Source organism: Lepidochelys kempii, chromosome 2 (genome assembly GCF_965140285.1).
Source record: "Lepidochelys kempii isolate rLepKem1 chromosome 2, rLepKem1.hap1, whole genome shotgun sequence".
Classification (NCBI taxonomy): domain Eukaryota; kingdom Metazoa; phylum Chordata; order Testudines; family Cheloniidae; genus Lepidochelys; species Lepidochelys kempii.
In genome coordinates this window covers 261704125-261730085 of record NC_136381.1, presented here as the reverse complement: position 1 = coordinate 261730085, position 25961 = coordinate 261704125, and the positions used below count along the sequence as shown (strand labels likewise).

The window sequence follows — 25961 nt, the reverse complement described above, 5'->3', positions numbered from 1 at the left end:
CCTAGGGAAATGGTGGAAGCCCTGTTGCTTGGTACAAGATTGGGGAAAAGCATTAGAACTAGATACCCTTCTGCATTGGCTTTAGGGGATGGACTACAGAATCTAGCAAGTCTTTTTCATCTCCAGGTTGTTTGGTTCTCCGCTATTCTCTCTATTCAGTAAAAGCTCATCAGACATCGCAAGCCTCTAAGATCTCTGCCCATTGTCCTACGGGAAACAGCTGCAAATCAGACACCAAAACTGGCCCTTGGGCTTCCAAAAGCAGCCCCCAGCCTTGAGTCCTCCATGGTAGGCATATTGCACCATCACCATAATATTGTGTGGTTGCTCTATATCCAGCGGTTAAAATAGGTCAGAAGACGCTGGAGGACAGATCTGCCTGTTTCTAAGGCACAGGTGGCATTCTGCTTAACTGAGCTATGTGGTGCCCAAGATTGGGCTTGCATGTTCCAATGCCAATGGCGCAGTTCAAATGCCACACAGATGAGTCACCCCAAAATGTGTGACTGCGTCCTTCTTGGAGAAAACTTCAACCATATGTGTCCCTCCACTGCCACCAGCCACCCTTGCTCTGGAAAGGGGTTGCCGGGCATTCCAAATGCAAGGCACTCGCAGCCTATAGCCAAGAATCTGCTCAGGTCCTCGGAATTAAACAATCTGTTTCCCCACCCCTGCACATTCCCTTCCCCTCCATGCCCAGGTTCTCACCTGAAGAGGCACAAAATAATCATAGCTGCAGTGAGAGCAATGAGAGATAAACTATATCCGATGGTGTAACCGGTCTTCACTGTGTCATAGAACGTCGGCTGCCAACATAGAGAAAAGAGGCAATGATTAGGTCTTTTAGGAGCCATCAAAGATTCCTCCTTAATAAACACTTCATACAATATCCCTCACTAATTCCTAGCTTACCATAGTGAAAACACCCTTTTCAGGTGTAAAATGGCAGAAGGCATGATCTAAAACCCATTGAAGCAAATGGAAACAATGGCATTGACCCCAAGAGGTCTTTGATCAGGCCCTATTTATGCAGTGATTTGACAAGGAAAAGGACCCTACAGAATGCAGTATTTATTTATTTAACCATAGAAGTGGCTACATGGTGATATTAATGCAGAAGGGGAATGCTGCACACTTAGTAATACAGGGCATTGGCAACAGATCACTTTGGTTCATCCACTAACACAGGGTGTGAGATGGTTTAATTTAATCAACACAGTCTGGGGATAGAGCTGGGATGAAAATGGGTTTTATTTCTACAGAAAAAAGACTATGACTTTTTGGCAAAAAATCAAACCCCAAAATATGTTGGCTGAAAACACAAATATTTTGATTCAGAAATGCTCGTGTGGTGCTTCATTGGAGTTGTAGTTTGGTTGCTTCATGTTTCCATTCTCCTCTAGAGGCTGGGCTCCCCAAATGTACTACATCTTCCATGATGCACCACCGTCTCCCCTCCTGGAGAGGGGAGGTGGCACATCCTGGGAGTCTCTGATCCTGGGGCATAATGGAAGATGTTGGCCAGGTAAGGAGATGTGTCGGCATTCTAGCCCCCGACTCTACAGATCGGGAAACTAAGACAGAGTTAACATGATCTACCCCAGGCCACAGAGGGAATTGGGAACTTGGCTGAGTCCTGTGCTTGGGTCACTAAACCATTACTCAGACTAAAAGAGAAAGGGATTATGTTCTGTTAATAAAAGCTAGGGATTGCACGTCAGGACTCCGGGGTTCTGACTCTAGCTCTGCCATTGACTCTCTGTTGGATGTTAGGCAATTTGTTTAATCTCTCCATGTCTCCAGTTCCTTAGGAACACCACCACTTATATCACAGGGGGGTTGTGAGATTAATTAGCGTGGACCAGATTCTGATCTCTATTACGCCAGGGTAATTGCAGAGATAACTACATTGACTTCAACTGAGTAACTTCCACATTTACCCCAGTGTAACTGAGATCAGAGCGAGTCCATTGATGTTTGTAAAGAGCCCGGAGGACATCAGATGAAATGTGATATAACGCAGTGTTAGTAGTATTAACTCTATGAGCACCATTGCTCTGAAAAAGCATTCAGCAATTGTAGCGATTCTGTAGAACACCAGGGGACTGATTTGCTCTACATTTGTAGGCCACATTTACACACACATTCAAGGCAGTTAACAGTTTGCACACTTAGGCCTTTATCCAATAGTGAGCGTGATTAATCACTGGAACAATTCACCAAGGGTTATGGTGGATTCTCCATCATTGGCAATTTTTAGATCAAGACTGGATTTTTTTTTAAATAGATGCTCTGGTTCAAAAGGAATTATTTTGGGGAAGTTTTATGGCCTGTGTGATACGGGAGGTCAGACTAGATCAGGGGTCTCAAACTCAAATGACCATGAGGGCCACATGAGGACTAGTACATTGGCCTGAGGGCTGCACCACTGACCACCCCTCACCCCCCGCTGGCTGCCCTGGCCACGCCCCCACTCCACTCCTTCTGTGAGGCCCCGCCCCGCCTCTTCCCACCTCTTCTCTGCCCCCATTCCAACCCCTTCCCTGGGCTGCCAGAGTTCAGGAACAAAGTCTTCCAAAAAGCGCTTATGCATATTTCATACTTTTCATGTTGTTTTTGAGTTGTGCTTAGTAGACATTAAAAATTCAGGAGATGTTCAAGCCTGGATGACATCACCCTAGGGTGGACCTCACATCTCACTGGCTGATACACTCCGTCTTCCTCCCTCTTTCGAATCCTCCCTCTCCCTGCCCCCAAAAGTGATAACTAACTCAACAAATCACTTCTATTCATCTTCACAGTTGGGTAACGTACAGCATATTAGCGGCTAAGCCGCATTTGGGCTCAAGCGGCATCACAAAGCAGTGTGAGTCAAAAGAAAATAATTAAGAGCGAATTAAAAGAACACAATGTGTGTTCTCTTGGTAACGAAACATTTATGCAATGCTGCAATCCTTTGGGTCTTCAAAGCCGGTAACAGGAATTCCCAAATCCCCTTGTGGTCAGAACACAAACTAGAGTTCTTAAAGGAGGCCTTTCGCATTCCTGAGCCGTAACAATGGGTTTCCAAACTTGGAGCCCGGGCCTTAAGTTTTGATCCTAGAAACAAGACACTTGAAGAGGTGAAGCTGTGGTGGGCCCCAGCAGCTGACTAAAGCTCCCTCTTCAATAGGGCACTGATGTTCTTTGTGCAAGTCTCCTTTAGCGTTTTCTGTCGGATTTGGCCGTTATTAAGGCTCGCTAAGCCCTCTTGAGATTTTCCATGTAATCACTTGATTCTCTCAGTAATGTGGGAGTACTGGGAGAGACTTAGGAGCCATAAGGGCTAGATACAAGTGTCTGTTAATATAGAGATACTTTTATTACTAGGCCTCCTGTTGCCTAGCAATCACTTATGCTGACACAGGCAGTAATGCAGGGAAAGACATGCATACAGTGGCGCTGTGTTTATGGGAGACAAAAGCATGGATCCAGTCACGTCTCACGCTTCACTAGTACAGCCTACCGGCCGACTCCAAAGCTAAGATTTTCAAAGTTGACTAGGGGATTTAGGCACACAGCTCCCATGAATTTCAATGGGAGTTAGGCGGCTAAATTTCCTAGTCAGCTTTGAAAATCTCAATCCAGGTCTCCTTGTGTCAGCTGGCTATGATTGGGAACCCTCTTAGGGGTGAGAGGTTAGTTCAATCTCCATGGCCCATTGACTTCTTGGCTTCTTTTCCCATTAACATCGGCAGCTATTTGTGGCATAAGCCTCTGGCCAGTTATTTATTACTGTTGATATGTCACTCTAATCACTCACGCTGCTTTACAATAAACCCCCCGCCCTGAAGAGCCTGGAGCACCGAGGCAGAAATGGGTAACGACCCAGGGAACAGACAGACAGAGCCATGTGGTCCTGACATCCGTGGCCAAGTTCCAGTGAGGGACCAAGTTCAACCCTCTGGCTAAATGCTGCGCATGGACGTCTGCTATACATTACGTGACCACCCCCATTTTTAATACAGAGGTGGGGCATGTAGAGACCGTATGTCCCAACATATAACGTGCAATGCTCCATCTTGTTCTGTTACCGATATCATTCCTATGTTATATATATATATATACATGGACACGCACATTGATAGCTCAGTGGTTTGAGCATTGGCCTGCTCAACCCAGGGTTGTGAGTTCAGTCCTTGAGGGGGCCATTTAGGGATCTGGGGCAAAAACTGGGGATTGGTCCTGCTTTGAGCAGGGGATTGGACTAGATGACCTCCTGAGGTCCCTTCCAACCCTGATATTCTATGATTCCGTGATATTAATGATATCTGCACCATTAATTACGCACACAGAAACACTCCTAAACACTTGACAGTTTTCTTAGAAAACTGAATAACGTTACTTGAGTATTTGCCATGCCCCAGGTATTCCCTACAGCTTTCTAGATTCTCAGCGTCACTCCACTGATGCGAATAGACCTGTGCCAATGTACCCCTTCAGCAGACCCTGTAACTATAGGACATTTAGGTAACACTGCAAATACTGAGGTCACCGTATCTACTTAACGAAGGTAAAGCTGGCAAGTGGACTCTGTCTAGAGGGTGACCGTAGTTTGCCAAGAACTTTGGAAATTCTTTAGGGGGAAAAGGCATTATGGCTGAAAATGTTCAAACTTGGATATCTAAAGTGAGGCAGCTATATCTATACATAAGCAGATGCCCTATTTCCAGAGGTGCTGAGTACCTGCAATTCCCATTGAAGTCAATGGGTTTTTGCAGGTGCTTAACACCTGGCTCTTTGGTGTCAATGCTGACTAGCAGGAATGCTTGAGCTCTATTTCCAGGTGAACTCGGTCAGAAAGACAATGACTTAATGATTTAATTGGGGATTGGTCCTGCTTTGAGCAGGGGGTTGGACTAGATGACCTCCTGAGGTCCCTTCCAACCCTGATATTCTATGATTCTATGACTTTCTTGTTAGACCTTGAGGATCAGGGGGTGAAAGGGAAAAAAGAGGTGAAGCGGTCAGGGGATTGAGGAAAGAGCCATATTGAATTCTACTCATCAGGGCTTTACAGACCTCTACTCCTGGAGTGCTGTTGGTATCGTACCCACAAGCTGCTGCATAGGGGGCAGGATACATGTCTGCCCAGCCTTGGCTTGTGCAGTTCCTGGTCACATTACCTAGAAGGAAAAGAGCAGGATGATTAAACAATGGGCACATTGATTCTATGTTCAAAAAACCAGGCATCACTTGCAGATTTAAATTCCAGATCATGAATTTTACAACACTCAGGGCCAAATCCCGACCTCCTTAGTTATTATTTAGTACTGGTATTATAATAGCGCCTGTAGACCGGGCCCCATTGTGCAAGGCACTGTACAGACACATAGTTTGTGACAGTCCCTGCCCCGGGAGCGTTTCTCTATCTAAACAGACAAGAGAAGCATTATTGTCCCCATATTACAGGTGAGGCGCTAAAGGAGGAGAACTATGAAATCACTTGCCCAAGGTGACAGTTACACAAGAGGTTTGTGGCATTGCACCCAGCTTCCCCGTGTCTCTTTCAGGGCCTCACCCCCACACCCAGCCTCTCTGTTCTACTCAAGCAAAAGCCATTGAAGTCAATGGGAGTGTTGTTTGAGTGAGGACTAAGGACCTCCGATTTGGCTGTAGGAAAACAACAGATGTCCACAGGCTGTCCCGCATGTCATGTGGCGCCGACTTCCCCTCTTTCCCGTGGGTGCTCGACCACCCCCTCTGCCCCCAGCCCTGCCCCCACTCCACCCCTTCCACGAGGCCCCTCCCCTGCCTCGTCTCTTCCCACCCCTTCCCCAAAGTCCCCGCCCCAACTCCGCCCCCTCCCTGCCAATATTCCAACTCCTTCCCCAAATCCCTGCCCCGGTCCCGCCTCCTCCCCTGAGCGTGCCACGTTCCCGCTTCTCCCCCGAGCCCGGAGCTTGCCAACAGCTGTTTGGCGGCAGCTGGGGGGGAAGCGTTGGGAGGTAGGCAGAGGAGCGGGGATGTGGCGTGCTCACGGGTGGAGGAGGAGGAGGAGGTGGTGGTGGGGTGGTGGGGAGGGGAGCTTGGCAGCCCTGGAGCACGCACGGAGTCAACGCCTACGCCGCATACTTTAACACGTGTTCTGGAGGAGTAAGAATTCTTGGCCCTCCTAGCACTGGCAAACCAACTAACCTGTGTATGACCCACAACAACTTAACAAGAAGCATTGCAGTTGTAATCAAGACAATCCACTTATGTGTGGGTATCAATGAATTGTTAATTAGGCTAGCAAACCCCAACTCATTCACTTTGCATTGATAAGAAGCAAAGAATAGTAGCTAAGTGTATTTGTCTGTGTTTACCTATATTTACCAATCTAATCAAATTAGCTTTTAGATGCTAAATCCTTTTCATGTCTTAATTGCTTATTTCGTTCGGTGGCTTGCTTGGGTCATTTCTCCACACCTTCGAGTTTCTAATTTCTCGTTCGTTTGTTATTCTTCATTACCATCGAACAATAACATCTGGCTCTCAGACAATGCTTCCCATTGAAAGGATCTTAGAGCACTATACTGAGAAATCTTTTTTTCCATTTTAACAGAGGGAAACTGAGGCAGAGTGGCACTCTCTAGCACAATGGAGCTGCAAGCTAAGACGGGGCCTTAAGTGGATACTGTAATACAAATACACTGTAAATTTAGTAAATAAATAAAGAACTAATGAGGCAACTGGGGAATGTGGCATACTTATTCAACTCCGGTTTTCCCTCCGCACAGTGACCTGTGGCTCACCACACTCAGTTCACGTTCACACTTCTGAGCTAAGCTTTTATCAAGCTTTGCCTACTAGTATGCACACAGGAGGCCTGAATGCAGGGCTTTTACTTCCGGAGAAGCTCTCAGATGTAGGCTGGAGGTGAACATGTAAAAGAAAAGTTTATTTTTATCACTTTGTTCTGGTGCTGGAAGTGCAAGTGCATTGATGTTGTTGTGATGAGAAGCGAAAAGAACAAAGTGGTCTGCAAGAAGCTGCTGCTGCTTGGAGGTGAGCCTCTGAGTCAGACATCGGACTCTGAGGTCTTGGTATAGATGTTGAAGGCCAAAATTTCTCTCTCTTCGTTTACAGGATTCTTAGACATTTTCTCTACATCCTTTTGTAGTTCACATGTTTTTGGAATTCACAAAGCCAAGAACGTAATCCCTCGAGAATCTAAGCTCCCTTTTTCTGTAATGGCAACTTGGGTTGCAAAAGAAATACACAATTTTAGGGACCTAGGTCTGGAGGTGGATTAAGCTTTTGTGGGGCTGTGGGCCAGAGCAAGTGGAGGTCCCCCCCCTCCCCCTGTGTGCCTGTTGGGAAGTGGGGTCGGGGCACAAGGGTTTCCCCTGCTCCCCAGCAGGAGCGCTGGGCGGAAAGAGCAGATCGGGGTACAGGGGCACGCATTTTTCAGGGGTGCCCCAATTGGCCAGGGCCTCTGGGCATGGGCCCCATTAGCTCAGTGGCTAATCTGCCACTGCCCAGGTCCTATCTCACGTCTGTAGTCCTGCAGACTAAAGGCGATGGACAAAGTCAGTCCCTGAAGTAGACACCAATTCAAACCAATATTTGCTAGGAGGGTGACCTTATAGCAATGGATTTTTGGGTCTTCTAAAGATTCAAAATTGAGGTTCAGTTTGGATAAAGAACCCCAAAATCTCAATGTTTATCCTTAACTTCACCCCAGGAGAGGAAGAATGGTCTGGTGGTTAAAGCACTGGACTGGAATTTAGGAGGTCTGGGCGGACTTTCTATGTGGCCAATTCATCTGTCTGTGCCTCAGTTCCCCACCCTCTGTACACCCACCCTCTGTTTAGTTACATTGTAAACTATTCAGGGCAGGGATTAATCTGTTTATACAGTGCCTCACCCAATGGGGCTCTGGTATGGGTTAGTGTCACCCCTGGTGCCAGGGTAATTCAAGTATTACCAATAGTGGCAAACTAACGGAACTTCATCTCTCATAAGGAGAGGTTGAGGTTTCCGGTATGTCTGGCCTCACTGAACCACAACATCTCTTGCAATAGTTCAGCTTCCTATCTTGGCCAGAGTCACAAAATGCAAATACAGCACAGACATAAGTACCATAAGATTATTGGCAGTGCTTATTTTTGCAGTGCAGAAGCACCTACGACCCCCCGTCACGGATGAGGACCCCACTGTCTTAGGTGCTGCACAAAACACAGAACAAAAAGCGGGTCACTGCCCCCAAAGAAAAGGAGGACTTGTGGCACCTTAGAGACTAACCAATTTATCTGAGCATGAGCTTTCGTGAGCTGTAGCTCACGAAAGCTCATGCTCAAATATATTGGTTAGTCTCTAAGGTGCCACAAGTACTCCTTTTCTTTTTGCAAATACAGACTAACACAGCTGTTACTCTGAAACCTGCCCCCAAAGAGGTTGCAATCTAAGTATACGACAAGAGACAACAGATGGATACAGACCGATGGCGGAGCTCAAGGAAACCATGAGACAATATTGGTCAGCATTAGGGTGACCATATGTCCTGATTTTATAGGGACAGTCCCGATTTTTGGGTCTTTTTCTTATATAGGCTCCTATTACCCACCACTCCCTGTCCTGATTTTTCACATTTGCTGTCTGGTCACCCTAGTCAGTGTGTGGTCTCAACACACCAGCAGCCTAATTGTTGTCAAGTTTTTTGGTAGGCAAATGAGTTTTAAGAAGGGATTTGAAGGAGGACAATGTATTCTGCAAGCTTACATTAAGATGATAAAAAGGTCATAGAATAGGAATATTAGGCAGAAATGCAAGAGACCTATAGGCCTAGACCTATAAGTAGTAGCTTAAGCAGACAGCGTAAGTAGGAGGGCTAACAGCCTGAGCAGAAGTAAGTAGCTTCATAGAGTTCACCAAAGTACGTAAACTAACAGTGACCTTAAGTCGCAAGAAGGCATATGACTTTGTTTTGCAATAATTGTAAGTGCTGAAATTAAGGGGAAACTGCTGACAGGTGGTCACAAGAAGACAGTTTGTACCAATTTTAGGATATTTGTGGAGAAAAACATCAGCAGATGCCTAATTGCAGGTAGTTATGGGAACTGATTAATGTATATGTTCATGAGGGTAACTTAATGAATATACTAGGGTTTAGGATGAGGACACCCCATGCATATGCACACCAAGGCCTGCAAAATGCTCAGCCATGGGTTAAGCCTTTGGAGTTCTCTATCGGCATGCTGGATTCACACTAGGATCTGTCCCTTTGAGTCCTCCCCAAGGATAGAATGAGTATACACATGTAATGGTGCAGGACATTATTACAGGATGATATTACTCCACCTTATTTGTTTGGATCTTTTTACTCATAGGACTGATCATAGGGATAATGACAATTTTCCAATTATGAAAGGCTTTCTCAGAGCCTGAATGGTGGTGTCACTTCTATGCCCCTGAGGGCTTCCAGGTATTTAGTCATCCTGAAAATACGGGGCCTGGTCTTGAGGCAAGAACCTACCAAATTTCAGAGTGTTACCTGCAAACCCTAAAGAATGGGAATAATCAATATTTAATTAAAAGGCCTGGCAACAACAAAGAGGTGATTTTGCAGATGTTTACCAAGTGCTCCTCCCATGCAGGAGAGGATGGAAGAACAACTAAAACTACGGAACATTTCAGGACTTTCCAAAAATGTTTGCCTCTGTTTTGGTTCTGTAGTGTGCAGAGGGGGTTCAAGACACAACTAGCTCTGAACTAATGCATGGGAATCAGTCTACAAAAAGACCAGAAGGACTTGTGGCACCTTAGAGACTAATACATTTATTAGAGTATAAGCTTTCGTGGGCTACAGCCCACTTCATCAGATGCACAGAATGGAACATATAGTAAGATATATATATACACATACAGATAAGTTGGAGGTTACCATACAAACTGCAAGAGGCTAATTAGTTAAGGTGAGCTATTATCAGCAGGAGAAAAAAACTTTTGTAATGATAATCAAGATGGCCCATTTAAGACAGTTGAATCATAGAATCACAGAATATCAGGGTTGGAAGAGACCTCAGGAGGTCATCTAGTCCAACTCCCTGCTCAAAGCAGGACCGATCCCCAATTAAATCATCCCAGCCAGGGCTTTGTCAAGTCTGGCCTTAAAAAAGATTCCACCACCTTCCTAGGTAACACATTCCAGTGTTTCACCACCCTCCTAGTGAAAAAGTTTTTCCTAATATGCAACCTAAATCTCCCCCACTGCAACTTGAGACCATTACTCCTTGTTCTGTCATCTGCTACCACTGAGAACAGTCTAGAGCCATCCTCTTTGGAACCCCTTTTCAGGTAGTTGAAAGCAGCTATCAAATCCCCCCTCATTCTTCTCTTCCGTAGACTAAACATCCCCAGTTCCCTCAGCCTCTCCTCATAAGTCATGTGTTCCGGTCCCCTAATCATTTTTGTTGCCCTCCGCTGGACACTTTTCACATCCTTCTTGTAGTCTGGGGCCCAAAACTGGACACAGTACTCAAGATGAGGCCTCACCAGTGTCGAATAGAGGGGAACGATCACGTCCCTCGATCTGCTGGCAATGCCCCTACTTATACATCCCAAAATGCCATTGGCCTTCTTGGCAACAAAGGTACACTGTTGACTCATATCCAGCTTCTCGTCCACTGTAACCCCTAGGTCCTTTACTGCAGAACTGCTGCCTAGCCATACGGTCCCTAGTCTGTAGCGGTGCATGGGATTCTTCCGTCCTAAGTGCAGGACTCTGCACTTGTCCTTGTTGAACCTCATCAGATTTCTTTTGGCCCAATCCTCCAATTTGTCTAGGTCCCTCTGTATCCTATCCCTCCCCTCCAGCGTATCTACCTCTCCTCCTAGTTTAGTGTCATCTGCAAACTTGCTGAGGGTGCAATCCACACTATCCTCCAGATCATTTATGAAGATATTGAACAAAACCGGCCTCAGAACCGACCCTTGTGGCATTCCACTTGATACCGGCTGCCAACTAGACATGGAGCCATTGATCATTACCCATTGAACCCAACAATCTAGCCAGCTTTTTATCCACCTTATAGTCCATTCATCCAGCCCATACTACTTTAACTTGCTGGCAAGAATACTATGGGAGACTGTCAAAAGCTTTGCTAAAGTCAAGGAACAACACGTCCACCACTTTCCCCTCATCCACAGAGCCAGTTATCTCGTCATAGAAGGCAATTAGATTAATCAGGCATGACTTGCCCTTGGTGAATCCATGCTGACTGTTCCTGATCACTTTCCTCTCCTCTAAGTGCTTCAGAATTGATTCCTTGAGGACCTGCTCCATGATTTTTCCAGGGACTGAGGTGAGGCTGACTGGCCTGTAGTTCCCAGGATCCTCCTCCTTCCCTTTTTTAAAGATGGGCACTACATTAGCCTTTTTCCAGTCGTCCGGGACTTCCCCCGATCGCCATGAGTTTTCAAAGATAATGGCCAATGGCTCTGCAATCACATTCGCCAACTCCTTTAGCACTCCCGGATGCAACGCATCCGGCCCCAAGGACTTGTGTACGTCCAGCTTTTCTAAATAGTCCCGAACTACTTCTTTCTTCACAGAGGGCTGGTCACCTCCTCCCCATGCTGTGCTGCCCAGTGCAGTAGTCTGGGAGCTGACCTTTTTCGTGAAGACAGAGGCAAAAAAAGCATTGAGTACATTGAGTACATCCTCTGTCACTAGGTTGCCTTCCTCATTCAGTAAGGGGCCCACACTTTCCTTGACTTTCTTCTTGTTGCTATCATACCTGAAGAAACCCTTCTTGTTACTCTTAACATCTCTTGCTAGCTGCAACTGCAGGTGTGATTTGACCTTCCTGATTTCACTCCTGCATGCCCGAGCAATATTTTTATACTCATCCCTGGTCATTTGTCCAATTTTCCATTCAAAAACTGATAGGAGAACACTTCAACCTCTCTGACCACTCAGTAAATGATTTAAGGGTGGCAATTTTGCAACAGAAAAGCTTCAAAAATAGACTCCAAAGAGCAACTGCTGAGCTTGAATTAATATGCAAACTAGATAACATTAACTTGGGTTTGAATAGAGACTGGGAGTGGCGGGGTCATTACACATATTGAATCTACTTGCTTAAGTTAAGTATCCTCACACCTTCTTGTCAACTGTCTAAATGGGCCATCTTGATTATCAATACAAAAGTTTTTTCTCCTGCTGATAATAGCTCACCCTAACTAATTAGCCTCTTGCAGTTTGTATGGTAACTTCCAACTTATCTGTATGTGTGTGTGTGTGTATATATATATATATCTTACTATATGTTCCAGTCTGTGCATCTGATGAAATGGGCTGCAGCCCACGAAAGCTTATGCTCTGATAAATTTGCTAGTCTCTAAGGTGCCACAAGTACTCCTGTTCTTTTTGCGGATACAGACTAACACGGCTACTACTCTGTGACCAGTCTACGTTCAGCATCCAAGCAAAGGGGCCATGGTTAAAGGTTAAGATCTTGTCACAGGTATCTTTAGTAAAAGTCACAGACCGGTCACAGGCAAAAAACACAAATTCATGGAAGCTGATGACCTGTCCCTGACTTTTACTAAAAATACTCAGTATGGGAGTCAGAGCCCCACTGAGGACTGCTCCAGCCCTGCTCCTGCTCTCTAGGCAGGCTGAAGCCAAAGAAGTCACAGAGGTCCATTAAAGGAACGGAATCTGTGACCTCTGTGACAAAATCGCATCCTTAGCTACGGTTAACGAAGGTAAGGAATAGCTGATGAAAACATGGGGCCAGATCGTCAACTGGAATAAATCAGTGAAGTCCATCACGGTCAATGGTACTCTGCTGATTTATACCAGCTGGGGCTTTTGCCCCATGATTATTAATCTTGACAGCGTTCCATGAAACAATGTCTCCAGTGTGTCATGACAGCCCCTGGACATGACACAAAAGGCATTGACAGAGATTGTGCTTCTTGTCTGTAACATGCGTCTAGGGTACAGCAGTGCTAGGGTTTTAAACAAATAATCCTTGAGCGTTCATAAACCCCTAACTATTCGATAATGTAAATGGTTTTATGACCCCTACGCTTAGGAAAACGTAACCAACCGGTTACAGATAGTTCGCATAGCACTGACAGCGTGGCTTCTGATCAGCTTGCAATGCTGTTCACAGTGTGAAACCCAGCTCAGGCACACCCAGCTTTCCTAGGCTGTAGGATAATTTGGAAGCTGACTGTGCTGGGTAGTGCGGGTGGAAGGGGGGAAATCCCAACAAATAATTTGGACTGGTCAAAATTTTCCTTCAAAAGCGGTTTTCAGTAGAAAACTGGATTTACAACTTAAACATCTGTGCAAAAAGTGCTCGCTTTCGGCAGAAAAACTTTGATTTTTCCTGGAAAAACCAAAAGCCCCAAATCAGAAACATTGTCTGAAAACGGCAATATTTGGGTTTTTGCTGAAATTATTTGGTACTAAAATTTCTGCCGGGTGGGGGGGGGCAGACTTTTCCATTGAAAACCCTCTCCTTTTATGACCTACAAATAATACCTTGTGCTGATGTCAGTCATGTTGAGCTAGGTGGAAAAGAAAGAGGAAGAAAGATATATGTTTGTTCCTTGTCATTTTTATTAATAACTGGAGAGGCACTCGGCTACTATTATGCTAAGGGCCACATAAGTACCTAGATAGATAAATTGGTTAATGGTGGCCATGTAGGACTGGAGAATAGTTAATTATTGTGTGCCGGCGTGGTCAAGTCCAGACTAGGCAGATATTAACCCAGTTGTTACTATTGATTATTTCATAGCAAAGTTTGGCAATTTTGTCAAAAAGATGAACAAATCCCACCTTGGACTGCTTCCATTTATTCAAAATGCTGCTGCAAAGATCTTCCTGGCTCACTGCTTTGAGCACATCCCCTCTCCCTGTTCTTCCTCTTTTTCAACACGCCGAGCACAAGCTACTTAGCTTCACTTTTAAGGCCAATCCATCTGGTGAGCTGAGAGCTTTGGGAGCTGGTTGGTGATCTTTCCAATAGGCTTTGCTCCAAAGCTTATATTGGGGGTGGAAGAGAAGTAGATGCTTTGTGAATAAATACAAGTGAGGAGCTGGGACTGAGCCAGGCACAGTAGCTGAAGCCCACTGAACCTGTTGAGTAGGGGGACAGCAAAAAGACAATTTTCGGAGGGAGTTCAGAGATGTAGAAGTATCAGTGACAGGCTGCCCCAGGAAAATAGGTCCTTATGAGACAGAAGCAGCATCAGTTAGTCGAATGGATACTGGAAGGACCAATGTCATTTGGTGCTGAAGACTATTATTATTAATTATTTGTATTATTATAGCGCATAAGACCCCCAGGCATAGACCAGGACCCCACTGTGCTAGGAGCTGTAGACACATACAACAAAAAAAAGACAGTCCCTGTCCCAAAGAGTTTATAATCTAAGTATGAGACAACAGACAGATATGGACCGATGGGAGAGTACAAGGAATCAATGAGACAGTATTTGTCAGTTTGGTAGGCTGTGGTCTCAGCACACCAGCAACCTAAGCCTTGTCAAGGTGTTGTAGGCCTCACTGCAAAGGAGAGTTTTAAAGAGGAGGAGGACAATGAGTTAGTTTTGTAGATGTTTACGGGAAGCTTCTCCCAGGCGAGTGGAGCAGCTTGGGAGAAATCAAGAAAGAGCTTGATCTTGATATCAATCAATTGATATCCGTGGTTAAGCACTGGAATAAATTGCCTAGGGACACTGTGGAATCTCCATCACTGGGGATTTTTAAGAGCAGGTTGGACAAACACCTGTCAGGGATGGTCTAGATAATACTTAGTCCTGCCTTGAGTGCAGGGGACCAGACTAGATAGCCTCTCGAGGTCCCTTCCAGTCCTATGATTCTATGATAATTACAGACTAAATTTCATTTGGACATTTCTTTTCTTGATTTAAATGACTCTTTGCTCTGATATGCTAATTTTGCGTTCTGTGAATATTCATATGAGCAACAAATATTCCCAAAAAGCAAACGTAATGCCATGCAAATGTGCCCAGATTAAAACAAGACTCAACATTTGCAAAAATAGCTGCAAAATAATTTTTCACTATTCGCTCAGTTCTATCAGAAACCCTTTTGTACGAAAAAATCATCCAACATTACATGCAATGGGATAGATTAACTAACCAGCATTTTCCATCTTCTTTTCATTCTCCAATTCCTACATTTTAACTCATCAGTTACACCTTAAAAGCATTGGCACACAGCAGAGTGATGAGTGATCAGCTCTTCTGGCTCACAGAGAACCCTCCCCAGGAGGTTCCAGTTCCTCATTATATAGATCAGGGATAGGCAACCGGTGGCCCAAGGCTCGCCACAACCCAGCTCAGGACAGGTGATTGGCGTCGCCAGGGGCAGGAAGGGGGCAGGACGGGGCAATGCCAGGGGAGTGCCTTGCCTGTCATGTACATGACACTGTGGCACGAGCCAACAGGAGGGCGTGGGGAGCTGCCGCTGTGGGGTGAGTGCAGGGTGGGTCACCCCCGACCATCCTTACGTCACACCCCCAGGGACTAGGATCCATCCCCTGGTGCCCCCTCCTGAGCCAAAGGGTTTTAGTTGGGTTTGTGGCCCCCTAGTGCCTTAAAATTGCCCATCCCTGAATTAGGACGTGTGTCCCTTCTATGGTACCATGGTTCTTCAGAATACAGCGCTGGTGAAAGGGCGGTGGAAAGGCCTGAAGAATTAAGGTCCCCAGGTCATCTACTGCAGAGATCCAGCAGAGCTACAATGCACACCTCCCTGCAGGGAGCACTGGGCCTCGCCCATGCTGGTCAGTGGGCAGTTACTACCAAGCAGATGGGTGGGTACTTCACAGCCGGCACCCTTGATGGCAGCTTCATCAGAGAGGGGCAAAGAGCAATGGGCAAAGTGGTGTGAAGAATTCCTCAGCTGTATTTTCCCGGCTACCAAGAGGAATGCTGCTACTGAAATGGTCTTTCATCGCTGCTGCTGGTTAGTGAGGTTTCACAGGACAAAGGAAATGGGACTGGATGGCCGATGCCATTGATACACTCCCCTTTCCTGGACTTGACCCCACTGAGTATTATTGTTATTATTAGGATTGTTTCCATTGTTGCTATGGCAATGTGCATCCAGCACAGGTCCTGGTACTCCAGGGACAGGCTGCTCCAGCTCCACCACCCATCTCATATGGCCAACTGGACACCTTTTCCTCCACTTGGACACAGACAAATACTTCAACAATCATAATCCAACTTGGGAGGAACTGCCCAAGGGAACGGCAAAGATGGCTTAAGAAACTAGATACTCTACATCTACTACCTCTCCACTGCAACAGGATCATTGTCTAGGCGTGGCCCCAGCAGGCAACGCGAACTAAACCGGAGGCTGAGCAATGAGAGATCTGAGTCCAGCAAACAATACATGACTATGAAGCATCCTGACGCCCCGGCCCTGCAGGCTCATCGGCCCATTCCAGACCCAGACAGGGCAAGAAGGCAGGCAGCTCAGCATTCGTCTTCTCTGCAAACTGCCAATCCAAAAGAGGTGACTCAGATGAGGCAACTTCATTCGAGTCCATTCGTCTGGCCATAGAAACCAGAGGCAAAGCTCACTGATTTTATGCTCATTTACAGACCTACACAGGCTAATGGGGTCATAAAGGAGCTCACAGAGACTTTGTCAGTGACGGTGGTGAAATACCCCAGACTGGTTGTCTCGGAGATTTCAACATTCATGTTGACAAGGGCACAGATGCAAAAACCCAGCTCCACACTCGCCTCCCTAGGACTTTGACAGGCCATCTCTGGTTCAGCCCACACAGCTGGTCACACCTGAGACTGGATCTTTGGATTAGATGTCAGTATCGAAGATACCACAACCCAGCCATTCTCTTGAACAGACGGTCACCTCCAGCACCTAAGCAACAAGGCAGACCCACAACCCCTGATCCAACCACAAAGCCTCAGATGCCACCAGATTCCAAAGCCTGCTAAAGGACAGCAGCAATCCACCCACAGGAGGTGGACTCATGGATCTGGTGAAGCTTTATCATTGTATCCTGGGTCTTGATCATCGACATACTGGTCTTCCTCCCTATCACTTCTTTCTCACATAGCAGTACCAGTGAGCATCACTTTCTGCCACCTCCCATTGGCAAGGAGACTCCCTCCCATCCTGGTGGATGATGACAGGGCCTCAATTATACACGCTGTGGCGTTACACCCCATATTCTTCATAGAAATATGGTTATGATATGAATATGGCATAACTAACATATACTTTATGCAAGATGGCTCATGTAAGATATCATGGGAAAGGTTATGATCTACTGAATGTGATTATCCAATTTGTATGCTTGTATCATTTCTGTATCTAAAGTTAGGAATATTGACTATGTAACAACTACACCTGTGTGTGTATTTGGGAGACACCCACCAGACAACCCGCCATCACAGCTGTGATGGGCCATTAAGAAGAAACAATAAGACTGAACATACTTATCTCTCTCCTTCCTGAGAGGCATCCTGGGATGTAGCTCTGACATGACCAGGTCAGGTGGTCCTGTCACTTGATACAAAACACGATCTTGGACACTGCTGGTACTTTTCCATTGTAGGGGGATGGGGATCTGCTCCTCTGGCACAATGGAGCTTTCTACCAGAAGGAGACAGAGCTTTCTTGGAGGGTGGTCCCAGACTCCGGAATGAACTCCTCCAGCCTTAAGTACAATCACAAACCCCGCTATTTTCCGCTCCATGTGCAAGGGACACTTCAACTTGCCTTCTCCAACAAACTCAGAGCAGTGTGCAAATTTAAAAAAAAAAATAAAACCCTACACTAAAACAAAACACTGCACATACAGTTCTCTCCTGGGGCAGGAGATGTGAGAGACAAAGGACCACAGGTGAAGATGTAATCAGGTCACTTAATGCACTAGCCTAGAGAATAGAATAGAATACAGAATGCTAATAGAAAGAGGCATTTCTCAGTTGTGTTTCACCTCTAATTTATCTTGATCTCTGAGAAGCCAGTCTGGAATGAGGCAGTGGCAGAATGAAGGAAAAAGAGTAAATCCTGTTCCTAGGGAATTTGATTGGAATAGGAGGTTGATGAATTAAGCATTGGCGAATAGTGTCACTTTATTATTGAGAGCAAAGGCTTCCTGGGACAGAAACTCGAGTGCAAAAGTTGTAACTGAATTTCTTGGGAGTGAATGTGAAAGATGTGCATTGAAGTGGCTGTGCTGACTGGCTTATGCAGACTGTGCTGGCTATTAAAGAGCATGAGGCAGGAGCTAAGTGATTTGCTGAAGGCGTAATGGAAAGATGGTAGAAGGAAAGCCAGCTAGCAAGATGCCAGTGAAAGTGGGATGATGACAGGGAGGGTTCTGTTTGAGCTAAGTGGGAGTTGGATGCTGAGCAGATGAAGACAGGGAAAGTGGGTAAGACAATAGTTGAGAGTTAAAAACAATTCATTATATATGTATGTCAGACTCTTTTACAGCTTTCCTCATTCCTAATTTTTTTTCGGTCTCTCAGCTATTGCAAATACTGGTTCAGCCCTACTAGAAGGTCTAAGAAAGTCCTCACCACACCACAGGTGAAATCCTGGCTCCACTGAAGTTAAAGGCAAAACTCCCAATAACTTCAATGGAGCCAAGATTTTACCCCATGAAGACAGTTTAAGTCAGCCATGGCTCTGGTAAGTTTCTCTCTTCTTACTCCTCCTGGTCCTTTCTGTAGTGGCCTCTGAATAACAGTGGAGGTCCTGTCTTAACTGGTTGTCTCTGTTGCTTCCCTATCATTGCATTCCCCTTAGTGGAAATGTATCTCTCCATCCAGTTGCACCCACATCATTGACTCTTGCAGATTCTTTGGATTATATTGAGTCCCTTGCAATCTTTATAGCTGGAATTTTATCACCAGGGAGTTGTAATATTACTAGGAGTCACCAGATAGCACTCGCAGATAGTTTTACAAGTTCTGCTTAACTGAGTGTATAGGTGTTTAGGTCTTGGAAACATGCTTATGGTTAGATGTGGTGAAGTTATTTTCAGAAGCGGTACATCTTACCAGTCACACTGGGTCTATCAGCCTGTGTCTCACTCTTACTGTAACATTCCTTTCATGTAACTGATGCAAGAAAAAAAAACTGTATGTCGGCGTGGAAGGCAGTTTTTTTTACTGGTAAATGTCCGTAAATGTTGTTTTCACTATACACCCCAAATTAACAAAAAATATTTCCACGAATAATCATCCAAATGTCAAAATTACATTTATAGATTCATAGATTCATAGATATTTAGGTCAGAAGGGACCATTATGATCATCTAGTCTGACCTCCTGCACAATGCAGGCCACAGAATTTCACCCACCACTCCTAAAAAAGACCTCACACCTATATCTGTGCTATTGAAGTCCTCAAATTGTAGTTTGAAGACCTCAAGGAGCAGAGAATCCTTACAGCAAGGCAAAGTAACAAAAACATGCTTGAAAACTTATTAGAGTTCGGTTTCAGGATATTTACTTTGTATATTTTGACAAGTGATAAACTTGTGTTTCGACAGCTTTAAAGCTTGAACTTTTTGAATCCCGATGTCTACGGTCATTAAATAATTATTGTCCGACCCCGGCTGAGAACTTCCACCACTGTGAACGTTTAAAACAGATAAACGCCTAAAAGTAGGCTTAAAAAATGAAACATCAATATTATCTGTCAAAATTATACAAAAATAAAAATCACATTCTGCCAAGCCTAACTATATGGTATCAAACCACTGCAGGACATACAGACTTCTTCAGTTTCTCATGGTTGTTTAACATCAGTTTGGTCTCCACTCGTCACCATCACAGTCATGCTGCATTGTACTGACCTTAACCAGACACACAGTTACTTTCCTGCTCCATTCTTGCTTTGCTTGAATTTGCAGCTGTTTGTTTGCTTCCTCTTTCCTTCCTACAATGTGCTGCTTGCTCATGGAAGAGATCTCTGCTCTCTTAATAAATATGCATAACTCTTCCTCTCCCCGCCCAAACTTGTTTTCTTTAATTGGGCATTGCCTACAGGAGTAGTTCTCAACCTTTTGGACTGGTGACCCCTTTCACATAGCAAGCCTCTGAGTGTGACCCCCGGCATAAATTAAAAAACACTTTTTTGTATATTTAACACCATTATAAATGCTGGAGGCAAAGAAGGGTCTGGGGGTGAGGCTGACAGCTCATGACCCCCCCCCCATATAATAACTGTCCCGACCCCCAGTTTGAGAACCACTGGCCTAGGGTGTCCAGAGAGCAAGTGTGCAAAATCGGGATGGGGGTGGGGAGTAATAGGTGCCTATAAAAGAAAAAGTCCTGAATATCGGGACTGTCCCTATAAAATTGGGACATCTGGTCACCCTAGCACCACCTGCTAACCGCACTATTGCTTCATATTAAATTACCGCACTGTAAAACTTCAATCCACGTTTCTCCTGGGTTTGAAGGGACTTAATGGCGACTAGCCAATGGTGCCACAATTTTGACTGAATCTCTTTAAACTCTAATGCAGCGGTTCCCCAAGATCACTTTTGGAATTTAAGGACAACCCAGGATCTACCCCGCCCCTTCCCTGAGCCCCACCCCACTCCCCACCCCACTACCCCGCCCACTTCCCCAAAGCCCCACCCCACTCACTCCATCCCCCCCCCCTCCGTCTCTCACTCTCCCCCACCTTCACTGGGCTGGGGTAGGCGTTTAGGGTTTGGGAGGGGGTGCGGGCTCTGGGCTGGGGCCGAGGGGTTTGCAGTGCGGGAGGCGGTTCTGGGCTGAGCCTGGGGCAGGGGATTGGAGTGCAGGAGGGGGTGAGGAATGCAAGCTCTGGGAAGGAGTTTGGGTGCAGAAGGGGTGAGGGGTGCAAGCTCTGGGGAGAAGTTTGGGTGCAGGAGGGGGCTCCGGGCTGGGGCAGACTGTTGGGTGCAGGAGGCGGTGGGGATGCTGGCTCTGGGACAGGGGTCAGGGCTGGGGCTTTGGGTGCAGGAGGTGGTTCAGGGTGCTGACTCCGGGAGGGGGCTGAGGGTAGGGGTGCAGCCTCCTGCCGGGCAGCACTTACCTCCAGCAGCTCCCGGTCAGTGGTACAGCGAGGCTAAGGCAGGCTCCCTCCCTACCCCAGCCCCACGCTGCTCCCAGAAGGGGCCAATGTGCCTCTGCAGCCCCTGGGAGGGGGCAGGCAGCACATGGCTTCACGCGCTGCCCCTCTCTGCAAGCACTGCCCCCGCAGCTCCCATTGGCCACAGCTCCCCGTTCCCAGCCAATAGGAGCTATAGGGGCGGTGCTTGCAGGCAGGAGCAGCGCATGGAGGGAGACCCCTGCTCCCCCCATGGCCGCTTCCGGGAGCAGCGTGGGGCCTGGGCAGCCCCACTGCGCTGCCGGAGACCGACCTGTTGGTGACCACTGCTCCAACGTAATAAGATAATCAAGAATAATATTTAAAAGTACAAAGTCCTGAAAGTTGTTAACTGGAAGTGTGACAAGTTCCTCCTCATGGGTGTCAACAGGATTTGAATCCAGGACTTTCACATGGAAAAGCATCCATGTCTTTCATTTGATCGAAGAGCAAATCCAGGAGCTGGTGGTAGATATAGGCTGTTATTTTCATGTGGGTCACCCACGGGATGGCAATCCTTAGCTCAGTCTACAAGCATGTCATAGAGGCACTATACAAATGCATTTAACAAAACAATGGGCATTTTGCTTGCCAAAGTTTCCAAGACGTCTGACAAATGCAGCGTGACGGGCTTGTTACAAACAAATTGCAAAGGTCTGAGGCCACAACACACTTTAAGCACCCAAAGCCACCTATCTCCTCAATTACACTGTGTGGTGTGGGAGCAGCTGGTCACAGGTGTGGGTGTAATGCGGATATAGGATAAAAATGAGAAGATACAAATCAGCATTCATCTAAAGATCTGGGGTCTGATTCTGCACTGCCTCGAGCCTTCTGTAGTCATTTCTACCTGTGCAAAGCGAGTGCATCCCTTGCGTTACAGCGGGTCGCAATTTCTCAATTGAAATATTTTTTCCACCAAAAATTACTTCCCCTCCGCAATGAAAACGTTACCAAACGAATTATTTTTTAATATGTCTGGTTTTTTTTCTGACAGTGAAATTTTTTTTTTTGCTAAGTTTCCCTTTCTTTCTCCCTCCATCTCACCCGTTTCCCTTCGCCCCCTCTCCTATTTCAGTGGCAAAATAGGAGGGAAATGAAAAGAAAGAGTAATCATCATCATCATCATCTGCCCCCGAAATGATAATTATTTAAATCAACATTTTTTCAAGTAAAAGAAAAAAATGGAAAAAGTTTTCAAATATATGAAAAATTCTCCCTTTTGCAAGGCTGGGAATGCACATGATTCTGCAAATAAAATAATAATCTTTACCATGTTTTGACTATATCAATTTTACACCCACTTTACACAAGCGTAAACAGCTAAGCACTTGGAAAACAATGGAGACACAGACTCTTGAGACCCTGATACTGTCACGAGTTATTCAAACACTTACATTTTACTACCTTGAGCAGCTCCTTTGATTTCATAAGCCAATTCACAGTAGTAAAGTTAAACACATGCCTAAGTGGTTGTAGGATCAGGGCCTTAATCTCATGCTAGGTCCTTTGCTTTGCATAGACACTTGTAAGTGTGGTGTGTGTGGGGATAGCCACTAACAATAACTGACTCATATCTGATGGGTCTTCTCACATGATGTTCAACTTGGCAAAGTTCTCTCTGGTATAATGAAGACGGATAATGATATGCGGGAGTAATCAGCTCTGCAGTACAAACAGACGTGCAGGGAGAGGATGCAGTTTCCAAAGAAGTGCCATGCTGCAGGTGTGTTATGACAGATTGAGTTACTTCCTGTCAATCATTCTAGGCTTGCTTAAAAGCGCTTAGGAAGAGGCACAAAATAATACGGTGTGTGGCTTGAAGACAGGCTCCCAGGACAACTGGGCTGAATGCACTGAAAATGACTTCGGGCACATCGTCAAATAAAAAGGGATGACAAAAAGATGTCATAAGGCTCTTCAGTTACTTCTATTGGGCTAAAAAAAATCAAGGGGTATGGAGGAAAGATCTATTTGAAACCCAAAACAGAACAGTACAGCCAGGTTTGGAGAGATTTTACATTGAAACAAATATTTCATATCTTAGAGGTGACTTACTGGGATTTAAAAGGTCCATGATTCTCTCAGGTAAGGTCTGTGCCCTCCTGTCTCTGCTAATTTAAAGCACTGCCAAATAACTATTTTCTTTGCCCTCCTGGATAATTTAAAGCCACAGGGCCAGATTCTGATTTCTGTTACACTGGTGTAAAACTGAAATATGTCTACACTGCATCCCGCTCATGTTGGTGTGTAGGGTATATGTGGTTACTTGCCCCAACGAATAGCAGGCTGCATCCACACCAGTTAATCGTGTGAGTTAACTGTGATTAATCGACAGCCCTACTCCAGACACCAAAACCAGCACAGACTATGGGGCAGTACAAGGAAGATGTTTGAGGAATGATCACGATTCAACAGGTTACCTGCCATAACACTTTGGTGAGAATGCAATGAGTAATCTCGCAAAATTCAGGGTGGGTCAGAGAACATATCAAAGTGGTGTTTGCTGGTCAGATTGTCTATGACAGATCAGGCTAGCCTCCCGATCAATTTCCCAACTACCTTCTTGTGTAATTTCTCTTTCTTGCAAAGAATGTGTTTCTTTGTGCAATGGTGTCGGTCACCAGTGTGACTGGTCACCTTGTTGTGACATTGCCTATGGAACCACCACCCACTGGACAAAGTACTTCTAGATACGATGTGAAATTGGTAGCACGTTGGCCCTCACTGGTTGGTTGTGCTCTCTAGAACCTGTTACTTGGTGGTTGCCCACCTACACCCAAGAATATTGGGGATCACCGGTACAATGGAGAGAGCTACCATGAACAAATTGGCTAATAGCATTAATTATTTTATTTTCCACTATCTATTATTCCAATTTTAATTTACCGGTTCCCCCAGTGGTAAAATTCTCCCCTTCCCCCACGCAGATCTAGGACCTAGAACCACTCATGACCAATGTGAAGTATCATATTTCAGGGAGGTCAATGAGATCATCGGAAAGGGCTAGGAATGAGCAACAGGAATAAGAGAAGAGGGACACTGCATACTTATAATGAGAAGGAGGAAAAACAGGGGTTGCACTTATTGTGGTGAGAGAAAGGGACATGACCGAAGTCTCCCAGAGGCTCTCTAGAGCAGTGCTACTCAAAGTGGCGGTCCGCGGACCAATGCCAGTCCCCCATCGCACATTGGAAAAAAAAACTGCCGGTCCCCTACATCAGATAGCTTGAGAAGCGCTGGCCAAGAGGATAATGTGAGTGGAGAGAGCTAAACCATTAGAGCTAATGATAATGTACAGGACTTGGAGGGCCAATATAGTACAAGCAAAGAGCAGCTGAAAAGATCATTTAGCAGCTGAAAAGGTATAGTATTTTTAGATGGAGAGAGGTCAGTTTAGGGTACCAGCAGTAGGAACTAAGGTAACCAAGAAGAAGACATAGTAGACAGGCCTTATTTACATATATATGTAAATAAGAGAGAGAGAGAGAAGCATGAGAATGACTCTACAATAGAATGGGTAGAGCACTTCCCTGGGTGTGGGAGACTCGGGATCCAGTCGTGTTTCTCCTATGGCTCTTTAATTACTTATCCAGAGTGCAACAACATGAACGTGGAGACAGCTGAGTATCACCCCAGAATACACGTATCCCAGTGGTTAGAGCACTTAGCAGAGAGGCGGCAGATCCCAGTTCAAATCTCTTCTCTTCCTCAGGTGCAGGGGGGTGTCTCTCATATCCCAGGTGAGTACTTTAACCACTGGGCTGGAAGTTATGAGGGAGGCCCTCCTCCACTTCCTCCCGCCCCCATTGCTTGTGTGATCTCACCTGAGGGGCTGATTCAGTAGGAGGCCTGTGAGCATGCTTCCTGGATCAGGCCCCGCACATGACATAGGCAGTCGAACACCTATCTTCCCCTGGTTTATGAAATGCCCCAGAGCTTAGGCATCTGGATGCCTAGAAGGAGGCACTACTCCCAGTGCACATATATTGTAAAATGTATAATGTAAATGCAAAGTAATGCACATTGGAAAACACAATCCCAACTATACATATATAACTGGGGCTCTAAATTAGCTGTTACCACTCAAGAAAGAGATCTTGGAGTCATTGTGGATAGTTCTCCGAAAACATCCGCTCAAGTGTGCAGCAGCAGTCAAAAAAGCGAACAGAATGTTGAGAATTATTAAGAAAGGGATGGATAATAAAGACAGAAAATATCATGTTGCCTCTGTATAAATCCATGGTATGCCCACATCCTGAATACTGCGTGCAGATGTGGTCGCCCCATCTCAAAAAAGATCTATTGGAATTGGAAAAGGTTCAGAAAAGGGCAACAAAAATTATTAGGGGTATGGAACGGCTTCCGTGTGAGGAGAGATGAATAAGACTGGGACTTTTCACCTTGGAAAAGAGACGACTGAGGGGGGATATGATAGAGGTCTATAAAATCATGACTGGTGTGGAGAAAGTAAATAAGGAAGTGTTATTTATTCCTTCTCATCACACAAGAACTAGGGGGTCACCCAATGAAATTAATAGGCAGCAGGTTTAAAACAAACAAAAGGAAGTATTTCTTCACACAATGCACAGTCAACCTGTGGAACTCCTGGCCAAAGGATGTTGTGAAGGCCCAGACTATAACAGGGTTCAAAAAAACTAGATAAGTTCATGGAGGACAGGTCTACCAGTGGCCATTAGCCAGGATGGGCAGGTCTCCACCACGAATGCTGCATTGGCACAGCTGCACTGATGCAGTGCTTTGATGAAGATGCTCTAAGCCGTCAGCTTAGTTACTCCACCTCCGTGAGAGGCGGTAGCTTTATGGGCAG

At 45.7% G+C, this 25961-nt stretch overlaps 1 protein-coding gene across 2 annotated transcripts in view; it reads right to left on the bottom strand.

Annotated features, from left to right (window-relative positions):
• LOC140907855 (vasoactive intestinal polypeptide receptor) overlaps positions 1-25961 on the bottom strand; it is a 177033-nt gene that overhangs the window by 46043 nt on the left and 105029 nt on the right. For both annotated transcript variants that reach the window (XM_073334767.1, XM_073334769.1), the window contains 2 exons: positions 5062-5165; positions 709-806 (listed from right to left, as the gene is read on the bottom strand). In XM_073334767.1, the coding sequence (XP_073190868.1) occupies positions 709-806; positions 5062-5165 (202 nt within the window). The remainder of the gene's footprint in view (positions 1-708; positions 807-5061; positions 5166-25961) is intronic.